The sequence below is a fragment of the Ictalurus furcatus genome, chromosome 1 (genome assembly GCF_023375685.1).
Source record: "Ictalurus furcatus strain D&B chromosome 1, Billie_1.0, whole genome shotgun sequence".
In the NCBI taxonomy this organism is placed as follows: domain Eukaryota; kingdom Metazoa; phylum Chordata; class Actinopteri; order Siluriformes; family Ictaluridae; genus Ictalurus; species Ictalurus furcatus.
This window is the reverse complement of record NC_071255.1, coordinates 399,237-416,703: the sequence shown is the minus strand read 5'-3', so window position 1 is coordinate 416,703 and position 17,467 is coordinate 399,237. Positions and strand designations below refer to the sequence as shown.

At 47.4% G+C, this 17,467-nt stretch overlaps 1 protein-coding gene across 1 annotated transcript in view; it reads left to right on the top strand.

Moving 5' to 3' along the window:
• The first annotated feature begins 9,418 nt into the window (after positions 1–9,418).
• phc1 (polyhomeotic homolog 1) overlaps positions 9,419–17,467 on the top strand; it is a 13,319-nt gene continuing 5,270 nt past the window's right edge. Inside the window, exons 1-7 of the mRNA XM_053640767.1 lie at positions 9,419–10,321; positions 10,741–10,906; positions 14,360–14,470; positions 15,606–15,680; positions 16,132–16,275; positions 16,412–16,585; positions 16,667–16,748. Of these exons, the coding sequence (XP_053496742.1) occupies positions 10,784–10,906; positions 14,360–14,470; positions 15,606–15,680; positions 16,132–16,275; positions 16,412–16,585; positions 16,667–16,748 (709 nt within the window). The 5' untranslated portion in view covers positions 9,419–10,321; positions 10,741–10,783. The remainder of the gene's footprint in view (positions 10,322–10,740; positions 10,907–14,359; positions 14,471–15,605; positions 15,681–16,131; positions 16,276–16,411; positions 16,586–16,666; positions 16,749–17,467) is intronic.

Here is a 17,467-nt window from a genome sequence, read left to right as displayed (position 1 = left end):
CATATCCGTCTCCGCCTATACGGCCGTCTCCGCCTCCATATCCGTCTCCGTCTTCATATCCGTCTCCGCCTCTATATCCGTCACTATATCCGTCTCCGCCTCTATATCCGTCTCCGCCTCCATATCCGTCTCCGCCTCTATATCCATCTCCGCCTCTATATCCGTCTCTGCCTCTATATCCGTCTCCGTCTCTACGGCCGTCTCCATCTCTATATCCGTCTCCGCCTCTATATCCGTCTCCGCCTCTACGGCCGTCTCCGCCTCTATATCCGTCTCCATCTCTATATCCGTCTCCGTCTCCATATCCGTCTCCGCCTCCATATCCGTCTCCACCTCTATATCCGTCTCCGCCTCTATATCCGTAACTATATCCGTCTCCGCCTCTATATCCGTCTCCATCTCTATATCCGTCTCCGTCTCCATAACCGTCTCCGCCTCCATATCCGTCTCCACCTCTATATCCGTCTCCGCCTCTATATCCGTAACTATATCTGTCTCCGCCTCTATATCCGTCTCCGCCTCTATGTCCATCTCCGCCTCTATATCTGTCACTATATCCGTCTCCGTCTCCATATCCGTCTCCGCCTCCATATCCGTTTCCGTCTCTATATCCGTCTCCGTAACTATATCCGTCTCCGCCTCTACATCCGTCACTATATCCGTCTCCGCCTCTATATCCGTCACTATATCCGTCTCCGCCTCTATATCCATCTCCGTCTCTATATCCGTCACTATATCCGTCTCCGCCTCTATATTCGTCTCCGCCTCTATATCCATCTCCACCTCTATATCCGTCTCCGTCTCTATATTTGTCTCCGCCTCTATATCCGTCTCCGTCTCTATATCCGTCTCTGTCTGTCTCTGTCTCTCTCTCTTTTTTCTTTTTCTCTACTTTCTCGAAGATCTTATTGAGAACAGCCAGGTATAGAGGCAGTGCCTTCTCTTTGCAGTAATTGTTCAGCTCTTCAATCTGCCATCCATTTCCTTCCACATAGTCGTAGCAGAAGTCTCCCTTTAGTTCTTTTTGATTTTCTTTATATACCTTGTATTTCTCATCCTTATCATCATTCTGATTTTCTTCCTCATCTGTCTCCTCCTGATCGTCCTCGTCATCCATGTCGTCGTCCTCATCGTCCTCATCTTGCTGGTGTTCTCTGAAGACCATGGCAGCTTCGACTGGATCAGCATGGCGTTGTGTTTTTTTCAGTAAGTACAGGTAGGCCTGAGTTTGCTCATAATATTGATGCTCACGAATTAATTTAGCTTTGTGACCTTCTATAGGTTTGTTGTACACCTTCCCCACCATGTCACCTGCTGTACCTTTACACTCGAGTATGATGGTCTTTGATTTCTCAGGTTCCTTACAGTTAGTCTTTATTAGAAAGTCCATCCTTCCTGAGAGAAACTCAAATTCTATATTGCGTTCTCTTTTGTAGCGCACGTCTGAAAGACCATTTTCTCTGATGAAGAATCGTAAACATTTCATTTCATTCCTTCGGTTTTGGGTTTTGTTTTTGTTCCCCGTTTCCTCACCACCTGCACTTTTGGTTCCTCTGTATGTTTCCTTCATCCTGAGTCCACGCCGATTACTGTGGGGAATTTTTTCCCACCTTTGCTTTAAAGTTTGCCCGTTTTTATTCATATTTTTAAAAAATATATTTCGTGTAAACTTCTGAACTTCATTACGGCGTCGGTGACTATAGGCGGTTTTGACTGTCCGGCACTGCAGTCGAGGTGTCAGTACAAATTGCAGTTTATTGTGTTTCAGTTTTTGTACGATGATGTTTGCGTTTGTGCTAACGTGTGGGTTTTTGGACTTAGCAATGACATCATCATTCAGAACTTTCTTAGGCAGAGTAATATTTAATAACTTCAGTAGTGTTCGGAAGTCTTTAAGACTGAGATGTTCTGCCACTATTTCACCTCCACCTGCTCCTGATCTTCCAGGTGAATCTCTTCCTGTTCCTGCTGTCCTGCTTGTCTCCCCTGAGCATCCCTCACCAGCATCTTCTCCACTCAGCAGTGGCTCCATAGTTCCTTCACTGAGCTTTCACCTGATTCTGAAGATGGGAACAGTGTGGGGGAAAGGGTTAAAGGTGTGTATGAGCCTCTCAGAGCCTGAAACCTTCTAGAAACTTCATAATTTTCTTAAGGTGTAGATTTTATAGAAGGTTTTCAAAGATTAAAAAGTGATAGGAACATGCAGAGGCCAGATTAGGACTGTGGAGGAATTATGAGGAATTCATTTTAAAAAACAACATTTAATAGAATGTAAACTGTTGTCTGTTTTGTTCTAACAAAAATATAAATATTCAAAAATATTTAATTTGAATGAATTATATTTGATTTATCTCTAGTCAAGGCTAGTTTATAAACTGATTTTTACCTAATTTACATAATTAATACCTTGGACCTGTAGGTGTTATTTTATAAAATGATAAAACTAATGAGATACTTATGGAAACTCTCTCTCTTTCTCTCCCTCTCTCGTTTTCTCCACCACTCAGCGCCAACACCTCATTTCCGTCTCTTTTTATTTGTCTGTCTGATCTCGTTCACTGTTAGTTTCACATACACATTCATTTGAAGAAAAAATTGCCTTTTTAGGATTTTTACACGTGGCATTGGACATTTCTGTAGTGTTCAGGTACCAGCCTCAAGAATTTCTTTTAATAATTACTTTAATAATACTATTACTACATCACATATCATCACAAACTAAATGAATACGAGTGAAAATACTCACAGGTGTGTCTGTTTAAAGGTCCTGAAGAAGAGAGACAGTATGAGCTGTGTTGAATTTACCTGTGCGTGGAAACAGGTTAAGCAGGTTTGTGTTGTAATTGCATGTTGTAACTTATAATCTGTGTGTGTGTGTGTGTGTGTGTGTGTGTAAACACCTCCCATCCTATCTGTACACACCTCTCTCCTGATGTTCATCATTCCGATCCTTCTCCCCTCCTTCTGCAGGGTGTAAAATTTGAATATAATTATATTATTATTATTATTATTATTATTATTATTATTATTATTATTAATTCAGCTCATTTTTGAAGATTCATCAGATTGTCAGATTGTCATGATTCCCCCTTGAAGCAGCGTGCTCTAAGCGCGAATGCGCGAGCACCTGCTTTTCCATTGTTGACAGTAGTGACATCTGGACACTTGTGTTTTGTTTATGTTTCTGTCATGTCTCCTCCCTGTCCTGTCATTGGCTGGGATTTCACATGTGTCTGTATTGCCCTCAGCTGCTAGCAGTTTAGACGCTGATCATGTCCACATATATACCGCGCGCCTCCCAGCACACAACGCGGAAGATTATCGTAGAGTTAGATTAGTTCGTTTAGTAGTCATAGTTACGGTCCATGTTTAGAGTTAGTTCACGCTGGATTATCCGCTGCCAGTTCCTCGTCATAGTTAATGTTTCTCGTTTCGTTTACCCCGTGTATGCCTGTTTGCCGATCACCTCTTGCATGTTTGTGGATTACGTTTTGGATCACGTTTTGGATTTGTCTGCCTGTCTCTCTTTTAAAATAAACAACTGTTCATACTGCACTTGCATCCGTCCTATCTCCGCTCCGTCACGATACGTGACAGAATCTTCTGCCTAAACATGGATGCAGCAGGAGAACGGAGAAAACGCAGAACCCAGAAGTCGACGCCAACCGTCCCCGCTATGGACTCAGTCCAATTCCCACAATGGACATTTATGGAGCTTCCTGATACATTTGACGGATTTTTCGGTGCCCCAGAATATTTTCTGGTAGACTGTCAATTCTATTTCTCCAGCCTGTTAGACCCTAAGCCAGAGGAGAAGCAATGGCTCTGATTCATGTGGTCCTGGTTCTTTGGACCGGCCCGTCAGTGGGTGCAGCTCCAACTGGATAAGCACTGTAGGAACCTGGACAGTGTAGAACAGTTTGTGGGGGAGTTCATGATGCGGTTCGGGAGTCCGGAGGCGAGGGTCGAGCTAGAACAACTTTTCGGGGGGGGTCTGGGGGGTAAGTCTGGCAGGCAAACCTGCCCTGCCATTTACCCACTACTACAGGCAAACTCATGCAGAGCCCCAGCCGGAGGTTAACCTGGCGACCTCTGAGCTCGAACCTGAGACCCACGAGGTGGGCTCACCTGCCGAGCTCCAGCTAGAGGTCAACAGGGAGGCTCCTGCACCAGAGCTCAACCCTGAGGTCCAAGTCCAAGTCAAGTCTCAAGTCCCTGAGGTCCAAGTCAGGTCTCCAGTCACTGAAGTCCAAGTCAAGTCTCAAGTCTCTGAAATCCAAGTCAAGTCTCAAGTTCCTGATGTCACGTCCAAGCCTGCTGATCCAGTTGACCAAGCTCCGCTAATATCTAAGCCTAACAACCAAGTTCTGCTCACGCCCAAGTCTAACAACATGGCCGACCACGTTCTGCTCAAGCCCGAGTCTACCAACCCGGTCGCCCAAGTTCAGCCCACGCCCAAGTCTACCGACCCGGTCGCCCAAGTTCAGCCCACGCCCAAGTCTACCGACCCGGTCGCCCAAGTTCAGCCCACGCCCAAGTCTTCCGACCCGGTCGCCCAAGTTCAGCCCACGCCCAAGTCTACCGACCCGGTCGCCCAAGTTCAGCCCACGCCCAAGACTATCGACACGACCACCCAAGTTCTGCCAAAGCCCGAGTATGCTGACACGCACAGCCAAGTTCTGTTCACGCCCGAGTCTGCTGACACACACAGCCAAGTTCTGCTCACACCCGAGTCTGCTGACACACACAGCCAAGTTCTGCTCACGCCCGAGTCTGCTGACACACACAGCCAAGTTCTGCTCATGCCCGAGTCTGCTGACATGGCCGCCCAAGATCCGCCCTTGCCCAAGGTTCACCTGGTGACCTCAGAGCCCCAGCCTGAGACCTACGAGGAGAGCTCCACTCCAGAGCTGCAGTCTCCCTGCTCAGCTGTGGACGCCGCTCAGTCTCCCTGCTCAGCTGTGGACGTCGCTCAGCCTCCCTGTTCGGCTGAGGTCGTCGCTCAGTCCTCCTGTTCGGCTGTGGACGTCGCTCAGTCTCCCTGCTTGGCTGAGGTCATCGCTCAGCCTCCCTGCTACAGGGAGGGTCCCTGGGGGTCCCTGCTCCCTGCTCCATGGCAAACATCGTTCCCCCCTCCTGCTTCGAGGAGAGCTTCGTTCCTCTCCCTGGCCTCACAGAGACCCACGCTCCTCTCCCTGGCCTCACGGAGACCCACGCTCCTCTCAATCGCCTCACAGGGGACTTCGCTTCGCTTTCCTGCACTCCTGAGTACAGCGCTCTGTTTCCCTGTTCAGCCGGGGACGTCGCTCCGCTTCCCTGCCCTGCCGAGGAGGTCGCCCTGCTTCCCTGCCCCGCCGAGGACGTCGCCCTGCTTTTATGCTCCGCCGAGGACTTCGCTCAGCCTGCCGGCCCGGCTGTGGTCGTCGCTCCGCTTTCATGCTCCGCCGAGGACGTCGCTCAGCCTGTCTGCCCGGCTGTGGTCGTTACTCTGCCTCCCGGTTCAGCCGGGGACGTTGCTCCACTTTCATGCTCTGATGAGGACGTCGCCCTGCTTCACTGCTCTGCTGAGTACAGCGCTCTGTTTCCCTGTTCAGCCGAGGACGTCGCTCTGCTTTCCTGCTCCACCGAGGACGTCGCTATGCCTTCATGCTCCGCCGAGGACTTCGCTCAGCCTGTCTGCCCGGCTGTGGTCGTTACTCTGCCTCCCGGTTCAGCCGGGGACGTCGCTCCACTTTCATGCTCCGACGAGGACGTCACCCTGCTTCCCTGCTCTGCCGAGGACGTCGCTCCGCCGTCCTGCTCCGCCGAGGACGTCGCTCCGCTTTCATGCTCCGCCGAGGACGTCACTCAGCCTGTCTGCCCGGCTGCTGACACACACAGCCAAGTTCTGCTCACGCCCGAGTCTGCTGACACGCACAGCCAAGTTCTGCCAAAGCCCGAGTCTGCTGACACGCACAGCCAAGTTCTGCTCACGCCCGGGTCTACCGACATAGCCGCCCAAGATCCACCCTTGCCCAAGGTTCACCTGGTGACCTCAGAGCCCCAGCCTGAGACCTACGAGGAGAGCTCCACTCCAGAGCTGCAGTCTCCCTGCTCAGCTGTGGATGCCGCTCAGTCTCCCTGCTCAGCTGTGGATGCCGCTCAGTCTCCCTGCTCGGCTGTGGACGCCGCTCAGCCTCCCTGCTCAGCTGTGGACGTCGCTCAGCCTCCCTGCTCGGCTGAGGTCATCGCTCAGCCTCCCTGCTCGGCTGAGGTCGTCGCTCAGCCTCCCTGCTCGGCTGAGGTCGTCGCTCAGCCTCCCTGCTCCATGGCAAACATCGTTCCCCCATCCTGCTTCGAGGAGAGCTTCGTTCCTCTCCCTGGCCTCACAGAGACCCACGCTCCTCTCCCTGGCCTCACGGAGACCCACGCTCCTCTCAATCACCTCACAGGGGACTTTGCTTCGCTTTCCTGCACTCCTGAGTACAGCGCTCTGTTTCCCTGTTCAGCCGGGGATGTCGCTCCGCTTCCCTGCCCTGCTGAGGAGGTCGACCTGCTTCCCTGCCCCGCTGAGGACGTCACCCTGCTTTCATGCTCCGCCGAGGACGTCGCTCAGCCTGTCTGCCCGGCTGTGGTCGTCGCTCTGCCTTCATGCTCCGCCGAGGACTCAGCCTGCCTGCCCGGCTGTGGTCGTCGCTCCGCTTTCATGCTCTGCTGAGAACTTCTCTCAGCCTGCCTGGCCGGCTGTGGCCGTCGCTCCGCTTTTATGCTCCGCCGAGGACTTTGCTCAGCCTGCCGGCCCGGCTGTGGTCGTCGCTCTGCCTTCATGCTCCGCCGAGGACTTTGCTCAGCCTGCCTGCCCGGCTGTGGTCGTCGCTCCGCTTTCATGCTCCGCCGAGGACGTCGCTCAGCCTGTCTGCCCGGCTGTGGTCGTCGCTCCACTTTCATGCTCCGACGAGGATGTCGCCCTGCTTCCCTGCTCTGCTGAGTACAGCACTCTGTTTCCCTGTTCAGCCGAGGATGTTGCTCTGCTTTCCTGCTCCGCCGAGGACGTCGCTATGCCTTCATGCTCCGCCGAGGACTTCGCTCAGCCTGCCTGCTCGGCTGTGGTCGTCGCTCTGCCTACCTGTTCAGCCGGGGACGTCGCTCCGCTTTCATGCTCCGACGAGGACATCGCCCTGCTTCCCTGCTCCGCCAAGGATGTCGGTCTGCCGTCCTGCTCCGCCGAGGACGTCGCTCAGCCTGTCTGCCCGGCTGTGGTCGTTACTCTGCCTCCCTGTTCAGCCAGGGACGTCGCTCCGCTTCCCTTCTCCGCCAAGAACACCGTGCGGTTTCCTGGCTCTGCTTGGGACAATCAGCCCAGGGGGCCGGAGCCGCCAATGAAATGGGATGACTCATGGCACTCCGGGAGGAGTGCCTTTGGGGGGGAGGTTCTGTCATGATTTCCCCTTGAAGCAGCGTGCTCTAAGCACGAATGCGCGAGCACCTGCTTTTCCATTGTTGACAGTAGTGACATCTGGACACGTGTGTTTTATTTATGTTTCTGTCATGTCTCCTCCCTGTCCTGTCATTGGCTGGGATTTCACGTGTGTCTGTATTGCCCTCAGCTGCTAAGAGTTTAGACGCTGATCATGTCCACATATATACCGCGCGCCTCCCAGCACACAACGCGGAAGATTATCGTAGAGTTAGATTAGTTCGCATAGTAGTCTTAGTCACGTTCCATGTTTAGAGTTAGTTCATGCTGGGTTATCCGCTCCCAGTTCCTTGTCATAAATAAAGGAAACTGAAAGTGAAAGTAAGTGTAAACTAACACACATGACTCATATATATAATTTTACTTTCAAACAGTCATCCAAAAGTCATGCAAAAATCAGTTCCTCCCCATACATGACCTATCTTTTCTCTTCTTGTGTTCCACCTGCTTTCTGTGATATATTACTGCACACCTGATTCAGTGAGTAAGACGCTGATGGTGTCCTTACGTGCAGTGTGTGAGGTTCACTGTGGCTGTGATGAGAGGAATTATGTTTAGGTTTGGGAAATGACTCTTAGATTTGAAGGAAGTGTCGAAAATGACTGTTTGTTTATTTCAAAAGGTCGTGCATGTACAATTCATGATGGAGAGTAGCTGAGTTTTGTAATTACAAGTAGTTATAAAAACCTGCATCTGCATCCTTAGCCATCAGTAAGAGAAAGTACATGTAGCATCCAATGTTTTAGATCCTCTCCCAGCTTTACACGGTTCCTCACGTCACCCAGCGGCCCGTCTTCAGGAGAGATGAGCTTTTGGAGCTTATTCATTCCTTTTATTTCACTATTTTTCTTAATAGATTTGTACTCTTAAAATATTTGTTATTAATAAGAAGAGAAAATCACTCACTTATCATGTTTGGGCCCCAAACCTCAGATTTTATTGCATTCAGTGGGGCTCAGAGTTCTTTCAGTTGTGGACCTCCTGTAATCCTTACCCGGTTTATGGAGCTTTCTGAAGGTTAGTCAGTGTGGAATTAATGAGAGACGGAAAAGAGCAGTAAAACCTTTACGTAAAAACGTTTATAAAAAATACTTTAGGTGAAACCAGTTGGTTAAAACTGGTAGACGAGTGCTGAATTTTCTGACTTCGTCCCAAAGCCATTTCTTTCTCACAAGCACACTGGTGGGAAATGAGTGAAAGCTCAGGTACGGGTGTTTGCATGTGTATTTACATAAACTCTGTGACTGCGTGTTGTATTTCAGTATCTCTCCTGAAGTTCTGAAACGCTACTACTTCTGCTTCTACATTTGTAAGAGGAAGTTTGAAAATGGCCGATTGTAATAGAGTTCCTATGATGCACAAAAATATCAAATCAATAGTTTTTTTACATTCAGCTGGCAGCCTTCTGTCACGCAGTGGGGGCTGAGACTGATGCAATTGCAGGTAATGGCACATTAAAGCTGCAGTACGGAACTTTTTTGGTTAAATATGAACAAAAATCAGTTATTGAGCACGTACATAAAATAAAATCAATGTTCAAAACACTCTTCTCCTTACTTTGGCAAAATAAACAAAGACATGACAACACAGAAACGTGCGCTTCCCAACACAATAATAATAATAATAATAATAATAATAATAATAATAATAATAATAATAATAGTTTGCTGCAGAGGTGTTTACTCAAAAATCAACAAAATATGTATTTTCATCAGGGGTGCCCAAACTTTTGCATACGACTGTATTTAATGCTGTTTTATTCATCTTCGTGTAAATCAGGGCCATGGATGTTGCTGTTATGCTGAGTATATGTTTTGTAAATTCATTGGAAAAATGTCAATATAGAAGAACATATATTTAATGCTCAGATATCTGAGAGGTTTTGAGAAAGAGGAGGTAGAGGTGTAGAAAGAGGAGGTAGAGGTGTAGAAAGAGGAGATATAGGTGTAGAAAGAGGAGGTAGAGGCATAGAAAGAGGAGGTAGAGGTGTAGAAAGAGGAGACAGTTGTGGAAAGAGGAGACAGAGGTGTGGAAAGAGGAGATAGAGGTGTGGAAAGAGGAGATATAGGTGTAGAAAGAGGAGATAGAGGCGTAGAAAGAGGAGACAGAGGCGTAGAAAGAGGTGACAGAGGCGTAAAAAGAGGAGACAGAGGCGTAGAAAGAGGAGGTAGAGGTGTAGAAAGAGGAGACAGAGGCGTAGAAAGAGGAGGTAGAGGTGTAGAAAGAGGAGACAGATGTAGAAAGAGGAGACAGAGATGTAGAAAGAGAAGACAGAGGTGTAGAAAGAGGAGGTAGAGGTGTGGAAAGAGGAGACAGAGGTGTAGAAAGAGGTGATAGAGGTGTAGAAAGAGGAGGTAGTGGTTTAGGAGACTGTAGAAGTGATATCAGCTTCATAGCGCCACCTCGAGGAGAGAGATGGGAACTGCTGGGTCTTTAATGTGGAGAGGCCTATACCGAACTTCAGCCTCCTGAGTGTGAACATTAGCGTTTCAATGTTAATATACTGAGTGTTAATACACATTTCTGTAAAGGTAAATGATGTTATATAGAGTTTGATAGAACTAAAACCGTGTAAGTAAACAAAACACAAATCTAGGGAAAAGCTTGGAAGTTGTCGGCGCACGAATGTGACGTCATGCTTTGGCACCGGAAGCAGAATTGTAAACAGTAATAGTGGGCGGGGCTTTGAGCGTCTCAGGCAACGGTTTTCTTGCAGATATTTTTTTTCACCCAACAAAGTCTCATAAAACAAAAACAAACACAAATAAAGAAGTAAAGAAGATCGTCTCAGAGTCACATCCCGCTGTTTGTACAGATACCGCCGCGAGGAGGAGAAACAATACCGACACAGCGCGTCGCTTTCAGGTAGCAGACTATCCTTCTGCACTTTACAGTTAGCGAGCTAGCTTAGCGGGCTAGCGGCTAACTCTCAGCTCACTGTAACTAACTGTAGCAATAATACATTATACTATATTATACACGATAATAATAACAATAATATACAGCATTACTGTAGCTGGGTTTATAATCACACACTCCGCTCTGTGGGGGATTTATTCTCATTCATTTATGGAGTTTATTATTGTTTATTAATGCACAATATCAGCACACACACATATATACACACATGATACACTCCTGTCACTGACTTGCAATAAACATCTTAAAATAAACATTTTAGAGTAAAAAAAATAGTAATAAGTGAGTAATAAATCTATTGATGTGAACATTGTAAGATGAGATCGTGTGTGTGTGTGTGTGTGTGTGTGTGTGTGTGTGTGTAGAGTGAGTGTGTGTAGAGTGAGTGGAGCTCCAGCCAGGTTCAGCATGGAGCAGGCAGAGGATCAGGGCAGCTCGGGGTCCTCCAGCAGCAGCGGTACCAGTTCCGGGGGAAACGCTCGACCTGCACAGATCTCTCAGATGTCTCTGTACGAACGACAAGCTGTACAGGTGAGTAACACACACACACACACACACACACACACAGAGTTAGTCGTTGTGTGAGTCACGTGTCTCAGAGGAGTTTATATTTTGTAATTCTCTGAGAAAACATGGTTCAGTTCTCCTCCCTCTACCTGTCTCTCCTCCCTCTACCTGTCTCTCCTCCCTCTACCTACCCCACACACGGCACTGGGTTCTCAGTGTCGAGTTCACTTACAGACGGCTGTGGAATCGCTGGGATACGAACTCACGCCGTTCTGTTCTGCTCCTTTCATCAGCGTTAAACTTTCACTGATGAACCTGTACACCTGTAATCATCACCTGCAATACACTTGCAATACTCACCTGCAATCCTCACCTGCAATACTCACCCGCAATCATCTGCTGTAATACTCACCCGCAATCATCACCTGTAATACTCACCTGCAATCCTCACCTGTAATACTCACCTGCAATCCTCACCTGTAATACTCACCCGCAATCATCACCTGTAATACTCACCCGCAATCCTCACCTGTAACACTCACCCGCAATCATCACCTGTAATACTCACCTGCAATCATCACCTGTAATACTCACCCGCAATCCTCACCTGTAATACTCACCTGCAATCATCACCTGTAATACTCACCCGCAATCATCACCTGTAACACTCACCCGCAATCCTCACCTGTAATACTCACCCGCAATCATCACCTGTAACACTCACCTGCAATCCTCACCTGTAATACTCACCCGCAATCATCACCTGTAATACTCACCTGCAATCATCACCTGTAATACTCACCCGCAATCCTCACCTGTAATACTCGCCAGCAATCATCACCTGTAACACTCACCTGCAATCATCACCTTCAATACTCGCCTGCAGTCATCACCTGTAATACTCGCCAGCAATCATAACCTGTAATACTCACCTGTAATACTCCCCTGCAATCATCACCTGTAATACTCACCTGCAATCATCACCTGTAATACTACCCTGTAACACTCACCTGCAATCATCACCTGCAGTCATCACCTGTAATACTCACCCGCAATCATCACCTGTAATACTCACCCGCAATCATCACCTGTAATACTCACCCGCAATCATCACCTGTAATACTCACCCGCAATCATCACCTGTAATACTCACCCGCAATCATCACCTGTAATACTCACCCGCAATCACCACCTGTAATACTCACCTGCAATCCTCACCTGTAATACACACCCGCAATCATCACCTGTAATACTCACCCGCAATCATCACCTGTAATACTCACCTGCAATCATCACCTGTAATACTACCCTGTAACACTCACCTGCAATCATCACCTGCAGTCATCACCTGTAATACTCACCCGCAATCATCACCTGTAATACTCACCCGCAATCATCACCTGTACTCACCTGCAATCATCACCTGTAATACTACCCTGTAACACTCACCTGCAATCATCACCTGCAGTCATCACCTGTAATACTCACCCGCAATCATCACCTGTAATACTCACCCGCAATCATCACCTGTAATACTCACCTGCAATCACCTGTAATACTCACCTGCAATCATCACCTGTAATACTACCCTGTAACACTCACCTGCAATCATCACCTGCAGTCATCACCTGTAATACTCACCCGCAATCATCACCTGTAATACTCACCCGCAATCCTCACCTGTAATACTCACCTGCAATCATCACCTGTAATACTACCCTGTAACACTCACCTGCAATCATCACCTGCAGTCATCACCTGTAATACTCACCCGCAATCATCACCTGTAATACTCACCCGCAATCATCACCTGTAATACTCACCCGCAATCATCACCTGTAATACTCACCTGCAATCATCACCTGTAATACTACCCTGTAACACTCACCTGCAATCATCACCTGCAGTCATCACCTGTAATACTCACCCGCAATCATCACCTGTAATACTCACCCGCAATCATCACCTGTAATACTCACCCGCAATCATCACCTGTAATACTCACCCGCAGTCATCACCTGTAATACTCACCCGCAATCATCACCTGTAATACTCACCCGCAGTCATCACGTGTAATACTCACCCGCAATCATCACCTGTAATACTCACCCGCAGTCATCACGTGTAATACTCACCCGCAATCATCACGTGTAATACTCACCCGCAATCATCACCTGTAATACTCACCCGCAATCATCACCTGTAATACTCACCCGCAATCATCACCTGTAATACTCACCCGCAATCATCACCTGTAATACTCACCCGCAGTCATCACCTGTAATACTCACCCGCAATCATCACCTGTAATACTCACCCGCAGTCATCACCTGTAATACTCACCTGCAATCATCACCTGTAATACTCACCTGCAATCATCACCTGTAATACTCACCTGCAATCATCACCTGTAATACTCACCCGCAATCATCACCTGCAATCATCACCTGTAATACTCACCTGCAATCCTCACCTGTAATACTCACCCGCAATCCTCACCTGTAATACTCACCCGCAATCATCACCTGTAATACTCACCCGCAGTCATCACGTGTAATACTCGCCTGCAGTCATCACCTGTAATACTCACCCGCAGTCATCACCTGTAACACTCACCCGCAGTCATCACCTTCAATACTCGCCTGCAGTCATCACCTGTAATACTCGCCAGCAATCATAACCTGTAATACTCACCTGTAATACTCCCCTGCAATCATCACCTGTAATACTCACCTGCAATCATCACCTGTAATACTACCCTGTAACACTCACCTGCAATCATCACCTGCAGTCATCACCTGTAATACTCACCCGCAATCATCACCTGTAATACTCACCCGCAATCATCACCTGTAGTACTCACCCGCAATCATCACCTGTCATACTCACCCGCAATCATCACCTGTAATACTCACCCGCAATCATCACCTGTAATACTCACCCGCAGTCATCACGTGTAATACTCACCCGCAATCATCACCTGTAATACTCACCTGCAATCATCACCTGTAATACTCACCCGCAATCATCACCTGTAATACTCACCCGCAGTCATCACGTGTAATACTCACCCGCAATCATCACCTGTAATACTCACCCGCAATCATCACCTGTAATACTACCCTGTAACACTCACCTGCAATCATCACCTGCAGTCATCACCTGTAATACTCACCCGCAATCATCACCTGTAATACTCACCTGCAATCATCACCTGTAATACTACCCTGTAACACTCACCTGCAATCATCACCTGCAGTCATCACCTGTAATACTCACCCGCAATCATCACCTGTAATACTCACCCGCAATCATCACCTGTAATACTCACCCGCAATCATCACCTGTAATACTCACCCGCAATCATCACCTGTAATACTCACCCGCAATCATCACCTGTAATACTCACCCACAATCATCACCTGTTCCTCAATCTCACAAGCTGTCCATCAATGCTCTGTGTGTGTGTGTGTACAGGCTCTGCAGGCTCTACAGCGACAGCCTAACGCAGCTCAGTATTTCCAGCAGCTGATGCTTCAACAGCAGATTAACAGTGCTCAGCTTCACAACCTCGCTGCTGTGCAACAGGTCAGACTTCCTTCACCTCATTCACCTCCTTTACCTCCTTCACCTCATTCACCTCCTTTATCTTCTTCAGCTCATTTACATCCTTTATCTTCTTCACCTCCTTCACCTCCTTTACCTATCCTTCACCTCCTTTACCTCATTCACCCCTTTACCTCATTCAGCTCCTTAAGCTTATTCACCCCCTTTACCTCATTCACCCTCTTTACCTCATTCACCCTCTTTACCTCATTCACCTCCTTTACCTATCCTTCACCTTATTCACCCCCTTTACCTCATTCACCTCTTTATCTTCTTCACCTCATTCACATCCTTTATCTTCTTCACCTCCTTTACCTCATTCAACTCCTTCACCTCCTTTACCTATCCTTCACCTAATTCACCCTTTCACCTCGTTCACCTCCTTCACCTCGTTCACCTCCTTCACCTCATTCACATCCTTTATCTTCTTCACATCCTTTATCTTCTTCACCCCCTTCACCTCATTCACCTCCTTTACCTCCTTCACCTCTTTAACCTCATTCACCTTCTTCACCTCATTCACCCCCTTTGACTCATTCACCTCCTTCACCTTCTTCACCTCATTCACCTCCTTTATCTTCTTCACCTCCTTTACCTATCATTCACCTCATTTATCTCCTTTACCTCGTTCACCCCATTTACCTCATTCACCTCCTTTATCTCCTTCACCTTCTTCACCTCCTTCACCGTCTTCACCTCCTTCACCCCCTTTACCTCTTTCACCTTCTATACTTCCTTTATCTCCTTCACCTCATTCATTTCCTTTATCTCATTCACCCCTTTTACCTCATTCACCTCCTTTATCTCCTTCACCTCGTTTGCATATTTTAACTAATTAACCTAATTTACTTCATTCACTTCCATTTACCTCTCTTACCTCTTTTACTTACATTACCTTATACCTGCTGTTTACCTTCTTTACCCAAATGAATCTTGTTTACTTCATTTACCTTCTTGACCTTTCTTATTCATTATTAATAACTTTAACTCTAGCTGTATATATAATTCACTCTGAGTGTTTGTTTATAAGGTGCTGTAATCTCAGGTAAACTTTGACAGGTGTGATGTAATTAAAGATGTACCTGTGCAGGTATAATTGATCTTTGCGTATTTCTAGGCCACGTTAGCTGCCAGTCGACAGTCCAGTTCTCCGAACACCAGCGTCTCTGCAGTGAGCACGGCGCAGTGCACCGTACGTCTCTACAGGCTCAACACACCTCACATTCACACGTTTTATTAACTGATGCACCTGCAGTTAACACTCCACTGTTCACTCTCTTTGGAGCGGTTAGTTAACAGTTAACCTGATAGAACTCACCTTTCCAACGACACCCAACACTCGCTGTTGTCACTGAGCGAGTGAGGAGACGTATCTGGTTGAACTTATGACCGTTTGGGTGAAAGTGACAGACATAAGAACACCAAATGCCTAAAAATAAACATTTTAATGTGAATTATTGTCGTTTTTATGTTCAGTGTTAAATGACGTTATAGAAACATAAAATTATGAAAATTGACCAGAATGCACAAAAATGATTTTTTTTCTGCCGTGTCTCTCCTTAAGTTGTTTTTTCAGGTGGTGTTTCCATGATGTCATTTCCCCCTTTACGTCACAGTAACTGATAATCATGTCTTTATTGTAGGTTAATTTAAGCAGCACTTCTGGGGGCGGGACCATGACCAACCCCCGCCCAGTCGGCCCTGCGACATCTGTGACGTCATCCGCTCTTAGCCAATCAGTGTTGCTGGGTGGGAACTCGACCGGTCAGGGACAGATGTACCTGAGAGTACGTTTTTAAAAAATGTTTTATTTTATTCTATAAATTTAAATAATGTATTTTAGGTTTTAGTGAAGTTTTATGTGTAATAATTAATTTATAATCTCTTTCTCTCTCTCTCTCTCTCTCTCTCTCTCTCTCTCAGGTGAATCGCTCACTCAGGGCTCCTCAGCTCATCTTCATGCCTGGAGGCACGACAACAGCTGCCATGGCAACAGTTGCCCAGCAGCAGCCTCAGCAACAACAGCAACAGTCCCAGCAGCAACAGCAACAGGAAGTCCCGCCCACATCTTCCAGTAACCAGTCAGATACTGACCAGGTAAGAATTACTTCTACCCCCTTTTTTCGATCGACCCCCCCCACTTAACACCCTGACATTGACCCCCCCCATGTACCCCAGGTGCAGAATCTTGCCCTGCGCTGTGTTTCTACCCCCCGAGTGACTGCCGTTAAGACTGAATATCCTGACAGGAAGGATCCCAGTAAGTTCCTGTTTATTTATTAGCATTTCTAGGCTCAGTCTGAGATCGCACCCGCTACACCCTGGATGGAGTGATGGAGTACCTGTACGTGTGTAGGGCGGGACCATGTAAAATCAAACACAAACTTAAAATCACTGCTACAACGCATGGCTCTGCCCCTTCTGCTTTATAAAGTAGTCTTTATAGTAGTGTGACTTGAGTGTAAGCGCACTACTCCCACTAAAAGCAGTGCCAGCGATGTGGTTTGGGACACAGCCGTAGTTCATCCTCTCCACATGAAGCCCACTGACTGTATTTCAGTACATCAGTTCATTCTGAATCGTTCAGTAGTTATAAATTACACGCTTTTGATTTGTTATAAATCTGTCTTGGGTTCTCTCTGTTTCTGCTCCACGTCCTCGCTCTCTCTCTCTCTCTCTCTCTCTCTCTCTCTCTCTCTGTCTCTCTCTCTCTCTCTCTCTCTCTCTCTCTCTTTCTCTCTCGGTCTCTGTGTTTCTGTCTGTTTCTCTCTCTCTCTCTCTGTCTTTCTCTCTCTCTCTCGCTCTCTCTCTGTATCTCTCTCTCTGTTTCTCGCTCTCTCTCACTCTTTCTCTGTCTCTCTCTCTCTCTCTCTCTCTTTCTCTCTCGGTCTCTGTGTTTCTGTCTGTTTCTCTCTCTCTCTCTCTGTCTTTCTCTCTCTCTCGCTCTCTCTGTATCTCTCTCTCTGTTTCTCGCTCTCT